This window comes from Ptychodera flava, chromosome 1 (assembly GCF_041260155.1).
Source record: "Ptychodera flava strain L36383 chromosome 1, AS_Pfla_20210202, whole genome shotgun sequence".
Taxonomy (NCBI): domain Eukaryota; kingdom Metazoa; phylum Hemichordata; class Enteropneusta; family Ptychoderidae; genus Ptychodera; species Ptychodera flava.
In genome coordinates, this window is record NC_091928.1 from 27095389 (window position 1) to 27117096 (window position 21708).

The 21708-nt window shown below is 37.5% G+C and overlaps 2 protein-coding genes across 2 annotated transcripts; both read right to left on the reverse strand.

Moving 5' to 3' along the window:
- Positions 1–4608: 4608 nt before the first annotated feature.
- On the reverse strand, positions 4609–8887 carry LOC139134063 (uncharacterized). Its single transcript, XM_070700965.1, has 4 exons — positions 8150–8887; positions 7590–7790; positions 7175–7247; positions 4609–6771 (listed from the first exon to the last, which is right to left on the reverse strand). The coding sequence occupies exons 1-4, from the start codon at positions 8576–8578 to the stop codon at positions 6458–6460; spliced, it is 1017 nt and encodes a 338-aa protein (XP_070557066.1). The 5' UTR covers positions 8579–8887; the 3' UTR covers positions 4609–6457.
- LOC139134062 (uncharacterized) lies at positions 8887–20621 on the reverse strand. The gene is made up of 6 exons (XM_070700950.1): positions 20378–20621; positions 15426–15543; positions 12509–13043; positions 12001–12217; positions 9775–9859; positions 8887–9173 (listed from the first exon to the last, which is right to left on the reverse strand). Exons 2-6 carry the CDS (start codon positions 15507–15509, stop codon positions 8952–8954), a joined length of 1143 nt encoding a protein of 380 aa, XP_070557051.1. The 5' UTR covers positions 15510–15543; positions 20378–20621; the 3' UTR covers positions 8887–8951.
- Positions 20622–21708: the final 1087 nt, after the last annotated feature.

Here is a 21708-nt window from a genome sequence, read left to right on the forward strand (position 1 = left end):
AATCTCAGTCAGAGCGATAATTTGTTCAGTGTGTTGCTGAATTATTCTCATTTTGTCTTGTGAAATGTAATGTCGGGAATTTCGTGTAAAACTGGAGATCTCGTACCGCACCCAAATACATGACGGTAAAGTTCACTGTTGACTTGAAAGTGTTGTTTTTCAAGATTATTTTCAGCATAGCTATCATGTATTTTGTTGTTGGTTGTTTGATTATGCAATCATTTGATGATCTTTCCTGATTTAATGCTCTGTCGACTGATTCCATTGGTTCATTGTGCGTTGTATTAGTGTACATTGAAACAATGTCTAGTGTTACCAATGTCGCATTGGCCGGAACTTTTATTGTCTCAATTTTCCGTGTAAAATCTGTCGTATCTTTGATGTATGTTGTTTATTTCTTCACGATTTGTTTGAGAAGATAGTCAATGCATTCTGATCGGTGAAAGGTTAGACTGCATCATCCACTTATAATTGGATGGTGAAGTAATGTCGGTTTAATTTGCAAATTTAAGCTCATCTGCTTTTCTTTTTACTTGTAATGTTTTTAAGAGTAACTTGTTATATTTCAACACTCAACTATGGAGCACAAAACACGCTTTAGAAAATTTGCTAAATATGAAGACCCAATTATCCCAAATTAGTTCCAATTGGTTTTATGTATTCTTGTTGTTCAGCTATATGTGAATTAGACAGGAAAATGATCCAGTTTTTCGTATCCTTAATAAACAAAAAATCAATTGCAAAACGAATTCAGATATTTATCCCCAAAACTTTAGCATTATTCGTTATTAGTACACAATATTTTGAATATTATAAACTAGTCAAAACGTTTACGATTTAATTGAAAATATTCAATAAGAATATTTTGAATACACGTTTGGAGTTCATGATTCTATTCTACATGCAAATACCTATCATTTAATATATCACTTGATAGTTGAAAAGTAAGTTTAGAGTACTTTACAATTGATTTTTGTAATTTTATATTGTATTCATGAAAATTAGGTACCCGTTTGCATTATGCAAATTAAATCATTACAGCCCTATTTGTCAGCTGCATATCGTCTTTTTGCATGAGGCAGAGATAATAGGCTTTCAAATAACGTTTGATGTGGTTGTGTGATGCGGTTCTATGTGTTAAAATTATTATAATATCGTTATTAAAAAGGGGAAAGTATATTGTTCTCCATTAGTACGAAAAATTTTTAGTAAAATCATTTTAATATCTCTTTGGATATCCATTTTGTATTCTCCGTGCAAATACCTTTCATTTGATATATCACTCGATAGTTTAAAGTATGTTTATAGTAGTTAATAAATTTCTAATTTTATATCGCATTTATGCAAATAGGGTACCCATGTAAATTATGCAAATTAAGGGCCACGTCCGTACTTGACAGCTCCACATTGTCAATTTTCTTGAAGTAGAGATAGTAAGCTTTTAAATAACGTATGATGATGCTGTAAGATTTGGCTTTTTGTATTAATTTTTTTTAAATATTGTTATTGAAAAGGGGAAAATATTTTTTCAATATAAATATGACAATATTTCAGTAAAATGAATTTAAATATATTTTTGGATGTCTTTTTAGTATTCTACATGCAAATACCTTTCATTTGATATATCACTCGATAGTTTAAAAGTATTTTTCGAGTAGTGAATAATAAATATCTAATATTAATCGCATTTATGCAAATTGGGTACACGTGGGACTTATGCAAATTAGGAGCTACGGCCGTTCTTGACAACTAAATGTTGTCTATTTTCTTCAAGTAGAGATAGTAAGCTTTCAAATGATGTATAATATGGCTGTATGATGTGGCTGTATGTGTTCAAATTTTTGAGATATTGTTATTCAAAAGGGTTAAATATTTTTTTCAGTATTAATATGAAAATATTTCAGTAAAACCATTTTAAATATCTTTTTGGATATCAATTTTGTATTCTACATGCAAATACCTTTCATTTAATATATCACTCAATAGTTTAAAAAGTATGTTTAGAGTAGTTAACAATGAATTTCCTAATTTTATATCACATTTACGCAAATTGGGTACCCATGTGAATTATGCAAATTAGGGGTTATGGCCCTACTTGGCAGCTCCACATCGTCAATTTTCTTGAAGTAGAGATAATAAGCTTTCAAATGATGTATGATGTGGCCGTATGTAAGGTGGGTACATTAAGTGTGAAAAATGGGTGTGTCTGCCGCTCGCCTATTTGTCAGGCGGACAATCTTTACACTGTGACTTAGGTCATCACGCAGGGCTCGAAATTAACTTTTTTCCCTGGTAGTCCACTTGGGCTAGCACTTTCTGAAGTTGGTAGCCCAGTGACAATGGCTGGTAGCCCATGCATATTTTAGTTCAGGGATATCTTTTTTGGCTACCGAGACAAAAAGGCTATTTTTCAAGATTCTGCCCATAAACATGATAAAGTGAATTTTCTAGTCATTTGGTGTGAATATTGCACACCTTTAATACCCAACGAAACAGGTACAATGGACGATAGTTATACTCAAAAGTTTGGTGACACCCGTTTTACTCTCAGTGTTGTATTAAATTTTGATAGTCGTCAGGACAATGACACGACCTTCTCAGCACTGAGACATAATGTAGCAGGGCTAAAAATAGACCATGGGACTTTCTGTAGGATGGAGAAATAATTTCCGTATAATTGTGATTGATACATTATGATCAAAATGCAACGAAAATGCGTTTTCATTGGTCATCATTTCCTGTGCCTGTCATTCAAGTACGTCAGTTCAGATATTGAAACTTTGTTGCGAGGTTCCACCGCATGACTAGTTGTCTTAGTAATTTGCATAACAAGGTCACAGTCTGGCCTGTATTTGTCCAGCTGGGTTTGACTGCATTTTAATAGCTCGTCCAAAAGTGGCGGACCCGGCATGGCATGCCAAGTACTGACCGAATTTCAGGTCTCAGGCTTTGGTAGTCCGTGAGGGTTACCCATGGATTTTGGTAGCCAAAGAGGAAAGTTGGTAGTCTGTGGACGCGGGACTACCGTTAATTGCGAGCCCTGTCACGGAAGAAAACAGGACAAATGATTGTAGCTATGGTTTACATTTACGAAAGATCTATTGAATTAACATCGAGATATCAATTTAAGGATCTACGTTATCAATACGTTGATAAAAGTCAGCCATGTAAAATTTCAACGGTAGTGGGATGAAGTCCTTTAGGCCTAAAAGTATTTCGGTGAAATTTTTACATGTGAGCAATTGCAGCCATTTAAGGTGTTCAGTTCACTGAAAAATGGTAGACATCATTACCAGTCGTCAGACCTCTACTCTCTTCCTGCTCGTACTGAACAATTGGTGTTTCGAAGTCATAACTTATGGTCTATACAATGCATTACGTCGTCAGTATATTGTCATGTGTATACGCAAGGTGTGAGTACATAATTGTAATAATTCAACACGTTTCAGTGAGCAGAACAACATAAATAACTCTGAATAATGAAACGAAAACACCAGAAATAACTTGAAAAATAGCAACTTTATCTATCGCTTGAATGTCAGAAAGTCTAAGCATAGGGCCATTGTCCCTGAAGGTACTATAGACCTGGCTACAAAATTAAGTATTTCCTGACTGTATGAAATTATCCTTTGGGATCTGTATGTCAAATATTAAAGCTGTCTGACCAGCGAATTTAAAAACACAAGCGATCTAACAGTCAAAAGAGCTCCACTGTGTTATGTAGAGAATAAATTTTTGTGACACATGTGTTGATGATGAAGGTGGAAATCTTTGATAGCTCATTTCAGGATGGCCTCACCAAAAATGGCAAAATTAGCTGCAAAAATACAAAATTGAAGATTTCATCATAATTTCAATATATAATATTAAGATAAAGCCTAGGAACCTGTATACCTAATATCAAAGCTATCAGATGTGTAACATTTGAGAAACAAATTTTTTGACTAAAATGCCAAAAATTGCGCCAAAAATACAAAATTGCAGACTTCATCATAATTACAATATATCGTATTTAGTTCATCTGTAGGAATCTGTATACTAAATATGAACGCTATCAGGTTAGAACTTTTTTAGAATTAATTTTTTTTACTTTAAATGAAAAAAAATTGCCCCAAAATACAAAATTGTAGATTTCATCATAATTTGAATATACCACATTTTGATCATCCCTTTGAACCTGTATACGAAATATCAGAGATGTCAGACAAGCGGTTTTAATGAAATAAATTTTTGACAAAAATTCCTTAAAAATACAGATTTGCATATTTCATCACAATTTGAACAAATCTAAGTTGAGTTATCCCTGGGGACCTGTTCACCAAATATCAAAGCTGTCTGACCAGCGGTTATGAAGAAGAAGATTTTTATCAAAAACGCCTTTTTTGTGCTAATTTGCATATTTTCAACAATATCAAAACAATAAAAAATATATCTGGTTTGTTTTACGTTTCATGAAACTGAAGTAACAGATATTATTACTATGTACTTGAAGTAATCTGTGTTACTTTTTATAACGCTCTGCTTTACACATCGAGCACTGTAATTTCCTACAAGGACATCTGTATACTTCTCTCTCTCTCTCTCTCCTCTCTCTCTCTCTCTCTCTCTCTCTCTCTCTCTATATATATCTGGTTTGTTTTAACGTTTCATGAAACTGAAGTAACAGATATTATTACTATGTACTTGAAGTAATCTGTGTTACTTTTTATAACGCTCTGCTTTCCACATCGAGCACTGTAATTTCCCACAAGGACATCTGTATACTTCTCGATATATATATATATATATATATATATATATATATATATATATATATATATATATATATATATATATTTGTTTGTTTGTGTAAAAGTTACAGTACTCGATACTAAAAGCAGAGCATTCCAAGTAATAATAAAAACTGTCTTGAATCCAGAGTAATAATATATGTTACTTGAGTTTCACGAATCTCGCAATCTTCAGACTAGATTTTCCCCTGTTCTCAGGTGTTCATCCTCGTTTTCGAAATAATACAGATGGGAATACAGACCAAGTAAAAAGTCAGAAGATTGTGAGCTGCATGAAATTTTAGTAACATATAACACAAATTCCCTCAAGTACAAAGTAATAATATCTCTTACCTTAGTTTCATGCACCCTGCAATCTTCAGGCAGATACACGGATATCTGAACTTAATTTTACCTAGTGCTTCACTGTTATTTACATGTGTATTGTTGTCAGGACGTACCATTATACTTTGTTTCTAGGTGGGGATGAAATGATGAGTAATATTTGTTTTGGCGGCGTCAATTTAAAACCAACTTAGAGCGTTTGTTTAATTGTAGAGATTTATCAGCATTGAATATGTGTAGCTTTTGAAAAGAAAAACTACACAATCATAATAGATGCCTGTATATCCACGCTGTTAAACATACGCACTGATTTGGTTTAAAATGTCGCCACCAAAACAAATGATAAAATGTTTAAAACAAATAATAAAATATTTAAAACCTTGATGCACTTCATCAGAAAAAAAATTCAGAAGGAAAAAGACGTGAAGAATTAGACATTTACACTCTTTATATTAGAGATGAACATCCTACACAATTTAAATATTGTGTTTACGTTTTGTACTGCTTTTGAAAGTCACACATGTTTGATATTTATGATGAGTAACATTCGGAACGAAAAATTTGGAGAAGTTCATGATTTGACCTCAAAGCGTTCTTTGCTAACATTTTACACATTTTACATTTGGTCTCCAAAGTATCCAAGTTTAACAAACCGTTTGAATAAAGCGCCCCGCTGAAGGAAATACAAGAATACATGATTAAGCCCTTATATTTCAAATTTACAATAGAAAAATTCGAAATACAAAAACCGCCGCGGAACTCCGTGTACTATATCATCAGAAATTCAACGCGTTCTCCTTTTCTTAACAAGATGATATCATTATGTATTTGTTATGTATGTCCCTGTGTTTTTTTTACTAATAGTATGCACACAGTAAGATGGTTTACATAACAGCAAGACTTAGTCTAAATATGTACATCAAGAATACATTACATTTTGATGCAGAATTGTTCTCGAACATTGTAGATCGAAACTGTAAAAACCACATGTCAATTTACTAAACAACCAACAGCAGTAATACACTGTTGCAAAACAACAAATTTGTCCGAGTTTCTGCCATCATACGCGCGTAGTAACAAATCTCAAATTTCGATCAGCGCGATTTTTGTCCACCCATCAGCCGTTTATACCGACGCCAGTCTCTTTCGACCTGATGCCACCAACGGCGAAGTGATAAACTCCAGATCCCAGTGAAAGATGTGAGGCAATCATGGCAATCACCTAAAGACCTTCTGCTCGTGCTGTGAGCATGGTGAGATCAAGCTAAGTGAATCTGTACTAGTACTGTTATTCACAGGAGTTTGCAATAACAGTGAAATCAACAAACAAGCACATATCATGTCTATACTTGCGTCATCTTTGGCTTTTTTCGTCCTGCTTCATAGCGCCATATTTCTGCAACAACTTCGGCTGCTTTCCGCATTTCCTCTTTGATCAGTGCATTATACAAGGCTTCATAGGTAGCCCGGATCCCAGCAACTTTTGGCCAGTAAATCAAGAACTGGTATTTCTTTTCGCGTGTATCATGATTATTGTGTTCGATATTTTCAAGATCTGCTTCACAGTTGTGGTTCGGAAGTAATGTACGAACAAGTGATTTCGCTTGGAAAAGATCAAGTTCTTTGCACACTTTTTGTAAGCCAGAAGGGTCACATACTGTGATATAAGACAAAAACAAAAGCATTTGTTTAAAAATTGAAATAAATTTCAAGACTTTTAACATTGCAATAACTGTTCTTTTTTATTTCTTTGCCACTACCATATTCTCGATGAGACATTTATCACTTTTAATATACCTTGTTGATGTTTTGCAATACAGGTTTTCTTGTCACCTATACATCGAGAGTGGTGTTATTAATACCTGATAATTGTAATGATAATAAATAAAGATATTATTATCGTTATTGTTATTGTTTTTAAAATTGCTGGTTATGTTGTTGTTGTTGTTGTTGTTGTTGTTGTCGTTTCCTATATCTAATAATGCTCTGTAGAGGTGTATCTATCTGTACGTATTTATGTTTAAAACCGGTCATTCAATGAATTCAATATTGCGACATACTTGTATCACGTGGTAGACCAAGATTGTGTTGTGGATCAAAGTTCCCTTGCTCTTGCTCGCCTGATGTTGGTACCTGGAGAAAAGAAATTACCAACATTACGTCAGTAGGCTTACACAACAGTCCTATTTCTGAATGTAGAAATGTCTAACATTCTTTAACGTTATTTAAACCTGAAAAAATATTAGTGAGCATTTGGTGTGTTCAGACAAAAATGCGAAATACCTTACAGTGTATCTAAATTTTGCTTCGGCGACAATAAAAATTTTCGGTTTGATTTTTTCATCCCGAAACCTTGAAAAGATGTGCTTGAGTGGTGTGTGATTTAGCTAGTTTCATCACGCCTTTTATAAGTATTAGAAATTTCCACCTACATTATATGTTTCGCATTTATTAAAAATGTTTTCAAATTTTCACCTTATTCACGGAAAGATCTAATGACAAAATCTTCTGTTCTTGTTCTGTCATTTCACCGGGTAGACTTTGTTGCAAAGCAAAGTAAACTTTGAAATAGTTAGGCGGTCCACACTCGGAAGTCAACTTGGGCTCAAACAAGAATTCGGCGTAGGGTGGAAGGCTCTCAGAGCAGCAGCTGACGATCTCGTTCATGGTTTTAACCTGAAAGGAAATCACATAGAGTCATTCAGATCATTTCCACATATATACGCATTTGTCATATAATTACAACATCATGTGTGGTACAGCCTAAACATGGAGGGCGCCGTTATATCCCTCATAATTAAGCAATATACGAAAATGGTTTACGTATACAAAATACCTGGTAATATTGTAACAACGAACATGTATAAGTATGTAGTTCATAAAAAATCACATCATAAACGATAAAGACGAAATCTTCAAACAAGGACGCACGCTACGCAAATCATAAAAAAATTTCATTTTCATGGAGAGCTATGGGGTTAGCGTGCCAGCTTTTTATTCGGCAACCCCAGCCGAATGCAAAGCTAAACATTTACCTGCGTTCGAGGCAGAAGACCTTCAGTCTCGTTGATCTGCCATTTCCAGTCTTTCTCTGATGGATTGTCCAGACAGGAGATCTGCCAGTCACCGTCCGCTACTTTGGGTTTAATTCCAATTGCTGATTTGTTCGAATAGCAACGTTCCTCGGCAGCAACTCTCACCTTAGTTTCCTTGATGGTATCGCATAGGTAGACTTTGACTGCAACCTGTTCTCTTTCTGGTATGTACTTTCCGTAGGCCACGGCGTCCATGGCGAATATCGGCCGCTGTTTGCCGCAGCTTGAACAGGTGAACTTGGTGAAGTGTTTCGTCCGAACGTTCACGTATTTCTCATCGACGGTGAACTTTACCGGCACGACGACGTTGTTCTCCACGCTGAGCTCTGACTGGTCTACCTTAAGCCAAGACTTGTCTCTCGGGTTCATTGATTGGTTGTAGTGTACCAGAAATCGCCATGACTTGGCATCTTTTCCTAGCAGCAGGGCGCGATGTGGAAGCTTTACAGTGATATAATCGAGGAAGTTCTCAAGTCCGGGAGAGAGACATTCAACGACAGGCGTGAGAGGTATCTGTTCGTCTGTGAGGCCGACGTTGAAATAGCTCACTCTCAGACTCACTTTAACGATGATTGGCTGTTTCTCACCAGACGGTATGGCCCCTCTTGGAATGTGCAACTGAACGTCAGAATCTTCATGGCACAAACTCCGCCTTTCTGGTCGAAAAGTCCCTCGAAAATGATGTCGTAGATGTTATCTGGATTGTGCAGGTGGTTGCTTGTCAATGGTGACTCCGTCGCGCTCACGGCAGCCTCGCTGTTGTTAGTAACCTTGCGAGGAGTTGTACATCTTGAACTCTTTTTGATGAAACGTCACTTCCGTGACAGGTGGAAAACTGACCATCTTCACCGGTGTCAAGAGTTATCGGTGGCAAGTAATTACTGGCAGGATTGTTACTCTTTCCTATCACTCCTGTTGTAACTTCTCCGTTCACATCCAGTGAAACAACTAAACAACTCCCATTCTGATGGCACTGTAATTTATAAAAACAAATTTTCATTAAAACCACTGGCAGCTATATCGTGTGTATACCACTGGCAGCTATATCGTGTGTGACATACTTGTGCATCGCAGAATGACAGTGTGCAGTGGGAATAATGGTTGAAGTAGTATGCACCTCGAAAGTTAAAAAATGTCACCTCTGCTCAAACCTTTCGTAAAGAAACTTTTAACATGACAAGTCACTTGCAAAATGAAGATCAAAATCAGTAGTCACCGTTCTAACTTCGGTTACCAACACAAACTACCAAATTTTTCTAACACTTATACACCGTTCGATAAGCCAATTAAGCCACCGAATGAGCCCCTACAAGTAGACCAAAACTATTGCAAAAGTTTGAGAGTCCAAATATCTGAAACTTTACTCGGTTCTCTTAGCAAATTGAAAATAGAATTAGGGGTTACTGTACAACGTTTTATACTAATAGGAACAAATTCGTTTGTTGGTAAATTTGTTAGAAATGCGTCAGTTGTTGAAGGAAGTGCAGATTGCAGATTGAAAAGTAAATTACAAAGAAGGTTACGGAGACACACAGACATCAAAGTAGCAAAGATAGTAGACTTACCTCCCGGTTTGTAACATTTGCAGTGTTGGCATCGGACGGACTTCCTCGACATTCGTCCCCGGTAGTTCTCATAATCAGACGGGCCCTGCAAAATAAGATTCACTGATAAAAGATACACGCTTTGGTACTGGTAAGCATTGCTGAAAGCAAATGCAGAAAGATTTGTCAACCTTCCCGCATTAACTCAAGGTAGAATGCGCCTCGGGGACAGATATTTGGCCTCTCCAACTTTTTCAGTACATCTTTAGTCTATCACCTGTGGAGTTAATTTTGAAGCTCATGATAGAGTAGGCCTAATAAAGTTTTTTTGTGAAAGTCGAACATTTTATTTTATTCCATAGATAGAGTATACACAGGATATCGGCCAATTGTCGATAAATATTAAGTAATTTGTTTCTCTCTTACCAAATTTTGTTATCCCTGATTATTATTCTTGATTTCGAAAGGGAATTGTTAGTTTTTTCTTTAGAAACGATTGAGCAAAGATAAGTCTTTTAATGTTGAGGCGCGAACTAACTTAATAAGAAAAAAATAATCTCTGAAATTTTAATTATAAGCTTTCTACCTCCTTTCAAATGTGTGTCACAGTCAGTTTGTGATTGTATGTATGTGTGTGTGCGTGTTGTGTTTTTTAATTCAGTTTGTACACGATCAATAACTGAAACTTCTGACTTTTTTCTCACTGTATTGTGTGTCATTATTATTCTACTCCCCAAAGCATGTTGAACACCCACAATTTAGCTGTTCGTTATATTAGAATTCTGTCTCAGACCAGTTTAAATCAACAATAACAATGCAGTTAATAAGTTTACATTGTGAATACTGTGTACCTCAACATATGCTTTGGGAAGTAGAACAAGAAATTATGGTTGACATTAAAAACCGAAAAAAAAAGTAAAAAAATCATCAAAAGTTCCAGATACTGGCCCTGTAAATCTTGAAACGCGATGTGTTCAAACAAAACAAAAGAGCAAGATGCAGTATGGCATCTACATCAACATATCAATGAGAGCTGAAAAGGTAGGCCACGCAGTATGTTGGCAACCTCCTTGAAGACTCAGTCAGTCAATACGGTGTATATTCGAGATACCGTGGTCCTTTTGACCTCGCTTCGTTTACGGCGCAACATTTTGGGCTAGTGCGCGTTCTTGCCTGGACGAGCGCGTGTTTTTTTTCGGTCATAAATCGGCCAAAATCCATCGTAAAGCACGCACTTGCAAAAAATGCTGTACGACATGTTACGTGTAAGGCACAATATAGGCACGACCACCTTAGACTGTCAATAGCCTGATTTGTGCATTTTTTTCGGAACTTGCCAACGAGCATTTGTTTTTCGGTTCTGAGGTACATGACAGAATCTGAGGTACTTGTGACAAGTGCGTGCCCCAGTGTTGAGCAACTCGTGTGTCGACGTGTCGACCTTGTTGCCATTAATTTTAACAGCGCCACCAACGGTGAAGTCAATATCACTTTCAACATCTCTCGATTCCCGAGGCCAAAAAATGTTTCTCGTCCATGGTCGGATTGAAAAATGATAGGGTCTTTTTTTCTGTTTTTTTGGGTTTGTTTTTTGTTTTTGTTTTGGAAATGATATAATGGCAAACCCACTTTTCAAACATAGCCGCCATAAAGTAAAATGGCTGCCACTGAAAGAAACAAACCTGGACGTAAAAAAAAGTCGTGACGCGCATGTTTTCACATCACGCGCGCGATGACGGAAACAAAACACGTCTTTGGCCTTACCAGTTGCATGCTTTCCGGTCCAGGAAAGTGCACTAATTATGCGTGGCGTATATAAAAGACCAGTTAACGTATGGTCTAATTAAGTGACACTTTGTTCAGTGCCAGCAACAGTGAATGAATCGGGGAACAAATGATGTTTATGCAATAACTTTCATTTGCTGATTTTGGGAGTTTGCAATTTTGTTAACGTGTTATATGTTTTGATTTGGTGCCACGTGTTTATTTTCACTCAGTAACTATTATGTATTCGGATTATTTTAGAACAACGCGTAGGGTTACATCCAAATGGGGTGATTTTTGTCTGATACGCACGTGCACGTTTTGACAGATGCTTTTCTGATGTAAGTCTGTTTCTCAACGGAGTTCATTGACAACTTGCACCGCACAGTGTCTGAGTAGTCTACTCAATGACGTAATCAACATTATGAGCATATTTGCTTGGGTGATAGGTACAATCAAATTCATAATCCCTGCACGTCTTACCTTCGTAGCCAAATTATAAGAAGCGTCAGGACTGCGATTACAACAAAGAAAATGGCAGTCGAGATAATCGCGATGTAGAGGGTTGTGCTCCGATGAATTTGACCAGGCGTGCCATCGTCTTCCTCTAGGTCGATACCGGGGTCTTCAATCGTCACAACGGTCAGGTGATTAAGTAAAGACGTTGTGAAATGCTTGTCATTTGCATGTGACGTTTTACCTAAAAGTTAGAAGTTTGTTAATAATCAATGCAGATACGTGTTTTACATTGTAACTTTAAACTAATCTTCTAAGAATTTATTAAAAACTTTTGATTTTAATAGTCAGCTCTCTGTGGTCGAAATATGTATTTCTTGTTAGACCATTCAAAATGTTTATATAAAGATATGTACGAGAAGATCTGCTTCCCAATAAGTAGCTTAATTACCTATTGATGAATTTAACAACGAAACTTCAGTAGAATGATCGCGTTTTGTTTTTGTATTAAATCGAATATGATCTTGGTACTTACTGATCGTATCAATCTTTGCTACCGTTGCGTCAAGCGATGAAGTCGTGATGTCCATCTCCGTCGAGAACTCATGACCTGCAATACCGAAGTCTCCAGTGTTCTCCGTAACGTTACTGTCGAAAGTCATGTTTTCTGCCCTAAGTCGCTCAAGCTCTTGTCGTTTTCGCTCTCTTTCAGCGTGTTCTTGACGCGATTTGTTATAGATGTCTGCGATGACATGACTGTCTATAGGTTTCTGCATCAAGATTCGAGGTCGTACCACAAATTCATTACCGTCATCGAGTCGTCGTCGGTACTTGACACACACAGTGTCCAGTGTCGGGCTGCACTGCCACAGCACCATTTCTCGCTCTGGGTCGCATCTTCTGCACGGTCGGCATTTGGCGGATCGACTGGAGTGAGAAGAGAAAGTTCCGTTCGTGCACGCTTTACAGACAGGCGGCGGCTCGTCGACAAAGCAAGGACCCGAAATTCCATACCCGGGAGGGCAGTTAACCTGGTGGCATCTGCTTCGACGAGGGGGGTCCGAGCAGACCTTAACAGTAGAAAAACAAAAAAATAATGAGAAAAGTACATAAACGTCTTTAGAAACAGGACAGATTTACACGAACAAGGAGGAGGGCCGATGTATTTTGGGGGGGATGGGTCGTCGCCCTTTTTCGGGCAAGCATTTTTGAAGGGTCATGTGAAACTTCACGTATTTTTGGAGGGTGACCATTCTGTGCGTAACTATAAGAAGACGGCAGGATGTGGCTGATAAAGTGCTTCAACCCGAAATATCAAATCGTAATACATGAGAGCTTACAGGACAAACGTTTATCGATGTTCGCCTACAAAACAAGATATACCTGTTCTATTAGACTTTTGTTTGATTATTGATGTAAATGTACTAATTGCTTGAAGCGGAGGAAAAGTGCATGTTTGTTCAAGAAATTTGGTTTTAGATTTCATCAAAAACGTTAATCCACTATACATGGTAGCCTATGAGAAAAGTATTATCTAATATAAAACTAGCAATATATGCGCATTTATAGACGTACGATGATTGATATTGAATGTACTTCGTTAGAGTAGGATGGTAAAAAGTACATGTGTGTATAAGAAATTTAATTTTTGAATTTCACCGAAAATGTTAATCCATTATACATGGTATAGTCTATGTGTAAACCTAAACTATGATTTTTTTTCAAATATAAAGCTAGCAACATTTGCGCACGTGTATACGTTTGATGAGTGATATGAATGAACTTGGTTAGAATAGGGTGTTTGACAGTGTAGATATGACTGGAACAAAAATATGATTATAATAAACTAAAAATGTTAATCCACTTCTCATGTTAATTTAGGACTTAACTATTAAACAGTTTTAAGCCACAAAACTTGCAAGGCTGTATCAATTTCTTGACAAACCATAAAAGTGCTCTATTACAATTACAAGCAAAACTATGAAAAATTAGTGCTATTGTCCATTTTAAGTCGAATAGCCAATTGTCCTTTGAGTAGTTGATAGAATATTCAATGACACTGAGAAATATGATCTATTTTTCATCAATTTAATTGAAATCTTGCATAAGTGATTATTTGTAAACGTGAACAATTATTCCTTGAACTTTCAAAAGTCAAACTTCAAAGGTTAAACTAGATATTATGTCAATAAAGACCTTATTGATATGAACTGTGACATGCAGGAAGAGGTCACCAGGATCACAATTTTTCGCGCAGCGTCATTTTGACAAAATACCCCGACCCTCACGGGCAATTTCTCTCCAGTCCCTTAATTTCTTAAAAACATACTGTTCATTGAACTTTCATATCAACTTTGTAAGATTCATAAAGGTAGGCAATTAAATACGGGAGTATGTGATTATCTCCTTTACAAGCTATTGCAGACTCTCTATGTCTCTCTCTGTCCGTCTTCTCTGTCTGTCTGTCTCTCTGTCTATCTGTCTGTCTCTTTTGCACACTAAAATTCTTCATTTAGAATGTTGTTTGGATTACTTGTTATATCGACTGACGGACTGACGTTGACTCAAGGGGAAATGTTATGTTGAAATTAGTCACTAAATATCTAGACTCACTCAAACGCAGATGATAAGTTAGCGAAGTGAAACTTGAAGCCCACATCACTTTATTGAAATTAAGGTAGTTCGCGCCTTGAAAATGAAAGACTTAAATCTTTGATCAAAGTTTCTTCAAGAAAACTTTCAACCATTCTCTTTTATGATCAAGAATAAAAATGGGGTTCACCGCGCAAATTTTGGTACTGGAGACTGAAACAAATTACCCAATATTTCATGAAGTTCAAAATGGCCGCCACCCCTGCACTATCTCTACGGCAAAGGCGGCAAAACTTTATTAGGCTAACGCTTTGAGTGCTGTAATTTTTCCCGGCAAAATTTTAGTGCAAGATTTCACAAAGTTTTTTAATTTTTCTGTAATTCTTTTGATAATTTTGGGCCGAATGGATATCACATTTCATCGGCTAACGTGTTTTTATCAAAATTATGTAAAAAATCTGAAAAAAAATGACTGGGGTATATTTAATAATGGTGACAAAGATTGACTTTGGCGCTCAAAGAGTTAAGTCCGTAACCTGTAAATGAGCCCCAACGAAAGGTAGGCAAAAAAATATCATAAAAGTTTGAAAGTCCGAAACTCTGTACCCGATGCGCATTCTATAATTAAGCCGAAGTTGACGTTTTGTTCACTGACCGGAGGTTGGCAGAAAGGATTTCATGAGGCGAGTAAAATATGTCTTATCGATTAACAATAGACAGCTCAAAGTTCTAATTCAATTGATACAAAAGTAAGTATAATTTTCAACATAAAAACGGATGATCTCTGTTCAATCGAAGGTACAAAGTTCCATATTCTACATATACTTCAGTATCATGAACAAAGCATAACTTTACTGTACCTGGCCTGCAAGAAAACACAACAAAGTGGTGAGGGTGATCACAGTGGTCAGCATCTTCATGCTTGCTCTGAAATGTGATGTCATAAGGGTTCGACGATGAGAGATTCCTTAACCAGTCCTAAAATTACAAAATTTATAACCATTTCTTAGTCGACCTCCAAGTTTGTAATGACCACATGTAATGACCACAATCTATTTCAATATACTTCCAGGTAACGACATTCATTCGGCAAGCGTCATTCGGCGCACACTATTTTTTTGTCTATTTGATACGTTAGTCGCCAAAAGAAACACAAATATGAGCCGATTGTGTCGTCGTTCACATTTTAGCCCGTGAGAAAGAAAAATTATGAAAGGTTTCCTCATATAAATCTGGAAAATCCATTCACCGAAACTTAGGGATTTTGCGATTTGAAACCGCTCTCAAACATACCAAATAGCCTCCTGGACTTTATTGGTATATTTAAAGGAGATCCCATATTGTATCAGTTGTTGAAATCTCTTCAGAATCTGTGTTTGAATGGTTTGATTCCTTTCGGTATTTAAGCTCTCATGGTGTATCTTGTTCGGGCTCATAAATACGCGGAACTTGCTGGCTGTGAAGTTCGCCTCACCTCGCCACACTATATAACACGACTATCAAAGAGACAAAGTACGGTGGACGAAAACGACAATCGCCGCGCTGTGTTAAAAAAATTGCCGCGCTGTGTAAAAATCGCCGCGCTGTGTTAAAAAATGTCCGCGCTGTGTAAAAATCGCCGCGCTGTGTTAAAAAATGTCCGCGCTGTGTTAAAATCGCCGCGCTGTGTTAAAAAATGTCCGCGCTGTGTAAAAATCGCCGCGCTGTGTTAAAAAAATCTCTATAAATATATGTATTGTACTTCAGGAAGAGGTAAAAGGGAGGGACTTTTTCCATTTAAAAACTTCTACATAGGTGGTTGTTGACATTGACTAATTATGTGAATGTCGTGCATTCTCCTTTGCATTCTTCAATTTGCTTAGAGATAAAGTTGATAAAAAACCTGCACCTTTAACAAGTTGATATAAAACAGCAAATTTCTTGGGATGCTTGGAAACCAAAGTGCTAACAGCAAGCAATCCGAAATGATTTTTCTGCATATTTGTTCAACAAAGGCTGAGCTATTCTCAAATCAACACACTGTGTGACATTGACCTGCATGTTGAAGATGAACATCTCACGTGTGAAAGTCACGCAAAATCTCCACTGGCCAAGCGTGCCAGCAACTTTAAAAAATCACTGGCCGTAAACCGCTCTCAGGGGGCCAAGAACATTTTATTAAAAAAATAAAAACACACCACTTCAACATCCTAACATCAAACTTTTTTGTGCCTTTTAATTTATTGAAAGGGAAGCAAATGATGATGACTATCAAACCAAAAGTTTGGGCATCTGATCTCAGTGCCAAAACATGTGAAATCAGTGAAAGGTTAAACAAAACACATAAACGTTTGTATCCTTAAAACAGCTTTCACGACAAATATTTCTAACATTGAGAAAACGAGCACAAGCTCAGCTTGAAGTTGAAATATGTCCCGATATGAAAGGCTAAGCGTCCAGAACTCCGATCAGGGATGGATAATGTTTGGCACTAAACACAGGATCACACGCTAATCCAGTCACTACAATAGTTGACTCTTTCAAAAATGATTCTGGCTTCTCTCCTCTTTGAGGGAAGATGACTATCATCAAATCTAAGAAAGGGAATACAAAAAGTTTGGGCTAGTGATGAAGAGAAAAAATACCGAAGTGTCGAAACCCGCGTTAAAAGACGAATCACAAAAATTTAATATTTTATACAGGCGACCAAGGCAAATGGCCATCAAGTTCAAATTACAATGAAGGCGCAATTTTGCACAATGTTTAAATATCGGACATTTACTTTCTAGTTTCGAAGTTTAGACACTGTCGATTCACCGGTGTCTCGCCATGTATTCCACACAAAATAAATGAAATGATCCTTTTATTCACCCGGACCGTATCGTAATATTAAACAAACTTGGTAGAGCCGATGTGTGGAGTTGCCCTCATTTTCCTTTATATCCGACTCTTATTTCTATATTAGACGATACCATACTTGTCAGATTGCGGGTAAATATTAGATGTATATATGGGATTTCACTATACCTTACAGATCTGGCCCCGCTGTCTTGCCAAGCCCGATTTCCGTAGTCCGACTCTAACTTAAATTATACGAGCCTGGACTTGTCTAAAACTGTGGGTAAATATCCTATATTGGCGATTTCACCAACTCACATATAATATATGACCAAATAATTCTAATTTCGATATTGTGTTGTCCAGTAGCTAAATGTCCGATGTCATATAAAAGTGCAATGTTGCGGTGTCCTGGAAATCCATTTTACCTCGACATACGCTAAACAATAAAAATCCTTTATGGCCACAAGGAGATCACGAACAGAAAGCAAATGGGGAGCGTATTAAATAGCGCCACTACTCTCGCGAGAAAAGGTGAGGTAAGGTCTTTCGCCTGGATGCAGTACCGATCAGTCTGTTCGGTTTTTATTTGCGAATTTCACGTTTTGCAAATCTCTTGAAAGAATAAATTTCGTTTCTCTGAATAATTTTGTCTGGTATTTAGCTTGGGAAAACGTTTGTGTAAACTTACTTTCCATATAGTGAAAGTTACTGGCCGGCGTCTTTAGGAACTGCAGGACATTTTTTAGGAGTTACTGGTCCAGCATGAAAATAGCTGGTCTCGGGCCATCGGGTTAGCGTGAATTTAGCACGCTAGAACCAGTAATCGGATTTTTAAAAGATGTACATAAACTGCTTCCAGGAAAATTTAATGACTACCAATTAAAAATAAGGACCAAAAGTTATAAGAAAGTACAAAATGGTAGCGGTAACATTATCCATGATTTATGTATATTAAAATAATCTGAAGTGTCAGCTAGGATCTGTTTTGGGAAGACCGGCACGATTTACGCACATAAGCTCTACTATACCATAGTATATGCCATGATGGATTATAGATTGAAAATACCGGAGAAGGCAGGGGCCAACTGACAGCATTCTATAGGACAATCCCCTCATGCCATGTGCATCAAGCACAGACATTCATGTATCTCTGGATTTATCACTAAAGGTTGTGTAACTTTGAAATAAAGTCAGTTATGTGCATGTGCAAAGGTATATATACTTATATAAACATAACTAAGCGATTAAATGTTAAAGGCAAGTAATTGTCAGCATTTGCTGATTTAATTCAGTATTTTTGTCCACAATATTTTGTTTTTCAATGGACACACCAAGAATTACATCAGATTACATGTTCATTTAAGCGATAACCCCCGCCGCAGGAGGTATACACGAGATTTTGGTACAATGCGCGACATATAGCACGAGCCGATAGGCGAGTGCTATATGGAGCGAATTGTACCAAAATCGAGTGTATACCCGGCGAAGGGGGTTATTGCTATTATATTATATAAACTTGCGTGTCTTTGTTGTCTTACTTGTAGGGCTTGAGTTAGTTGTAGGAGGACTCAAAAGAATCAATGCAGACTAGCTGTGTTAGACCAGAGTTGAGTAACTTTAGTTAGGGCACAGGGGAGGGGGAGGACTATTTTCATCACTCTAAGCCCAAAATGCCGAAAACGAACGTCCGATAGATCGAACGTCGGAAATTCTGCTCCCGAGACCGAGCATTTTTAAAGTTGGGATTACGTACAGATATCGACATTACATTTTATTCGCATGCAACACGAACACTTATAATACCGGTAGGGCTACTTGTCAAAAATACCTGCTGCAGTCACACAGAAAATGGATCAAGAGTTCAAATCAAAAGAAAAAAGTAACAATATTTTTCGTAAACAATAGTCCTGGCTTTTTTTGGCATACTAAAAATAGATTTATCTCATTCTGTACCGCGGTACGCGTATACGGTATCGATATATATCATCCGTCGCGACATTCAGAGGTGGCACAGTGTAGTTTTGAATCTATTTTTCATGGATAATTTGGACATTAATTTTGTACCAGAAAAAAAGCAGTTTTGAAATAAGCCAGACTTGCGATGACTGCAACTGTGATGAAAGTTGTTGAGAGTGTGTTGCCCGATGCAGCGAGAGATGGACGCGCGAACAATTTTTCTAACACAGCGCGGCGATTTTTACACAGCGCGGACATTTCTTTAACAGAGCGCGGCGATTTTTACACAGCGCGGCGCTTTTAACACTAGCGCGGCGCTTTTTTTTTAACACAGCGCGGCGATTGTCGTTATCGTCCACAGTAACAAAGCTTTAGAAAACATCATTCAGTTTCTTGAGTAGACTTGCAGTCAAAAGTCAGCACCGCCTGCAAAGGATTCGCGACGTACCTGCTTGACTCTTATTTATTTTTGTTTTCTTTTTTATTGTGATTTATTACAATACAACACGCAGATAAGATCAGGTACTTTTTAGTTGCAAGGGGAAATTCCGCTTGGACGAGTGGGTATAGCAATACAACACGTGACATGAGGCATGTCATGATTCAGTCAATGTCCTAATGTGGAAGCTTACTTTTTTAGTGAGACAAAGACAAACCTACAAACCTCGGGATCTGTGATTTATTTAGGTTATGTAAATCAGATTCACTGGATGTTCAGTTTGGATGTCACGTGCACCGCGTCATGGGCCGTCACCGTTAGTGTGTCACCGTGTTTGACTTGAGTACGTGCGGGTGCTAGCGGCAGTGGCGGTAATGAGCATAAAAAGCAAACATAGCCATCTTGAATCATAGATCAGGGTCACCCGAGGGCGGCCCTTTACTGTTGCAGAAACGACACAACTACCGTCATGTAATTCAACGATATCATGGAAAAGAATGAACATATCTGCAACGATATGGGCGACCGATAATTTCCCGAATTATTGTTCCTGAGCTTCGGCATTAATATGAAACTTATATTTGAAGTACACTATACCTGGACTGAAGCGATGACCTTATTACAAATCAACAGGTCTCCGTTTGAGTGTGACGGAAGTCAGCCTGTAAAACCTTCCGAAATACTCGAAGATCGCTGGTCTTCTCAGCTGCCCCAGTCGGAAATGTCCAACAGACGATCGAGCTGGTATGAATTCCTTCACAGTCCTTCAGACAGAGTTCCCGCGCTTAGCTCTCTTCTGTGCGCGACTTTGCGAATGAATAACTGAATGGATAACTGTATTTTCTTTGTAAAACTTTATCGTTGGCATTGTTCATATGCAAATGTGGTAGGGAATTCCCTCTTGCGTCAGCGGTAATAGAGTCAACTCTAGGGGAGCTGTGTCCCAAACTCTAAAGTTCGTTGACTGCCCGACCTTGACAAAGTCCCTGCATGGTGACCGTGCAAATATGCATCATATACTCTGTCGTACATATCTATACTGGTTTTAAAAGAAAGCCTCAGATTGTAAAGAAAGAGGAAAACTGTTGCTTTTAAATTGCCAAAAATTGTGAAGAAGGGACCGTGCGTGATTTATTGGGGATATTCGGACTCTCATATCTTTACAATTCTTTTCTGATCTACCAGTTGAAGGGCCATTTTAAAGTTCTTGGAGTAAGAAATCGAATTGTTTTCCTAAATGAGTTAGCACAGGCCATTTTGAATTTCGAATGTCGGTAAATGTTAGGTTGTTTTTCTCTCTAGTACAAAATTTTGCAAGGAGACCGCTCATTTGTCTTCGTGGTTTGGTTGAACGTTTCACATAGGAAAGTTTGAGCAAAAGTTTAGTTTTTTTTCCACTTCCGAGGCGCACTGAGTGACACCACCTCAAGAAAACACACGAACAAACCAACTACAATCGCCGGTGCGTTGTAGCCAAGCTTCAGAAAGGATTCCTCTTGGTAAAGGATGGAAGATTTCTCTGCATTCATGTGTCAATGTTACAAAGCAACGCAGGCTATATCAAGCTTTACACGGTGACAAAGTTCAATGTGGAAGAAGGTCAAACTTGTGGTTTCATGTATGAAAGATCTTCTCGTAAGTTCACACACTGACACATTTTTTTAGCAATACGTCATCAAATACAGGTTACGTCTGTTGAAGTTAAGGTAGCCTAGACCCTATTGGTCGCTTTCGGGCTTCGTCCCCACTCCGTCTAGCCTCGGTGTTGTCCATAAACTAGCCAATAAACCAAACGTTCTCTGGCTAGTTTATAAAAATGAGTGGAACATTTGGACAGATTGACTTAAATAGGGACGCCAGTGACACTTTCAAATGAGCTGTATTTTATGTTACAGCGCTAAAAGTGGGCATCAAGGCTAGACAGAGTG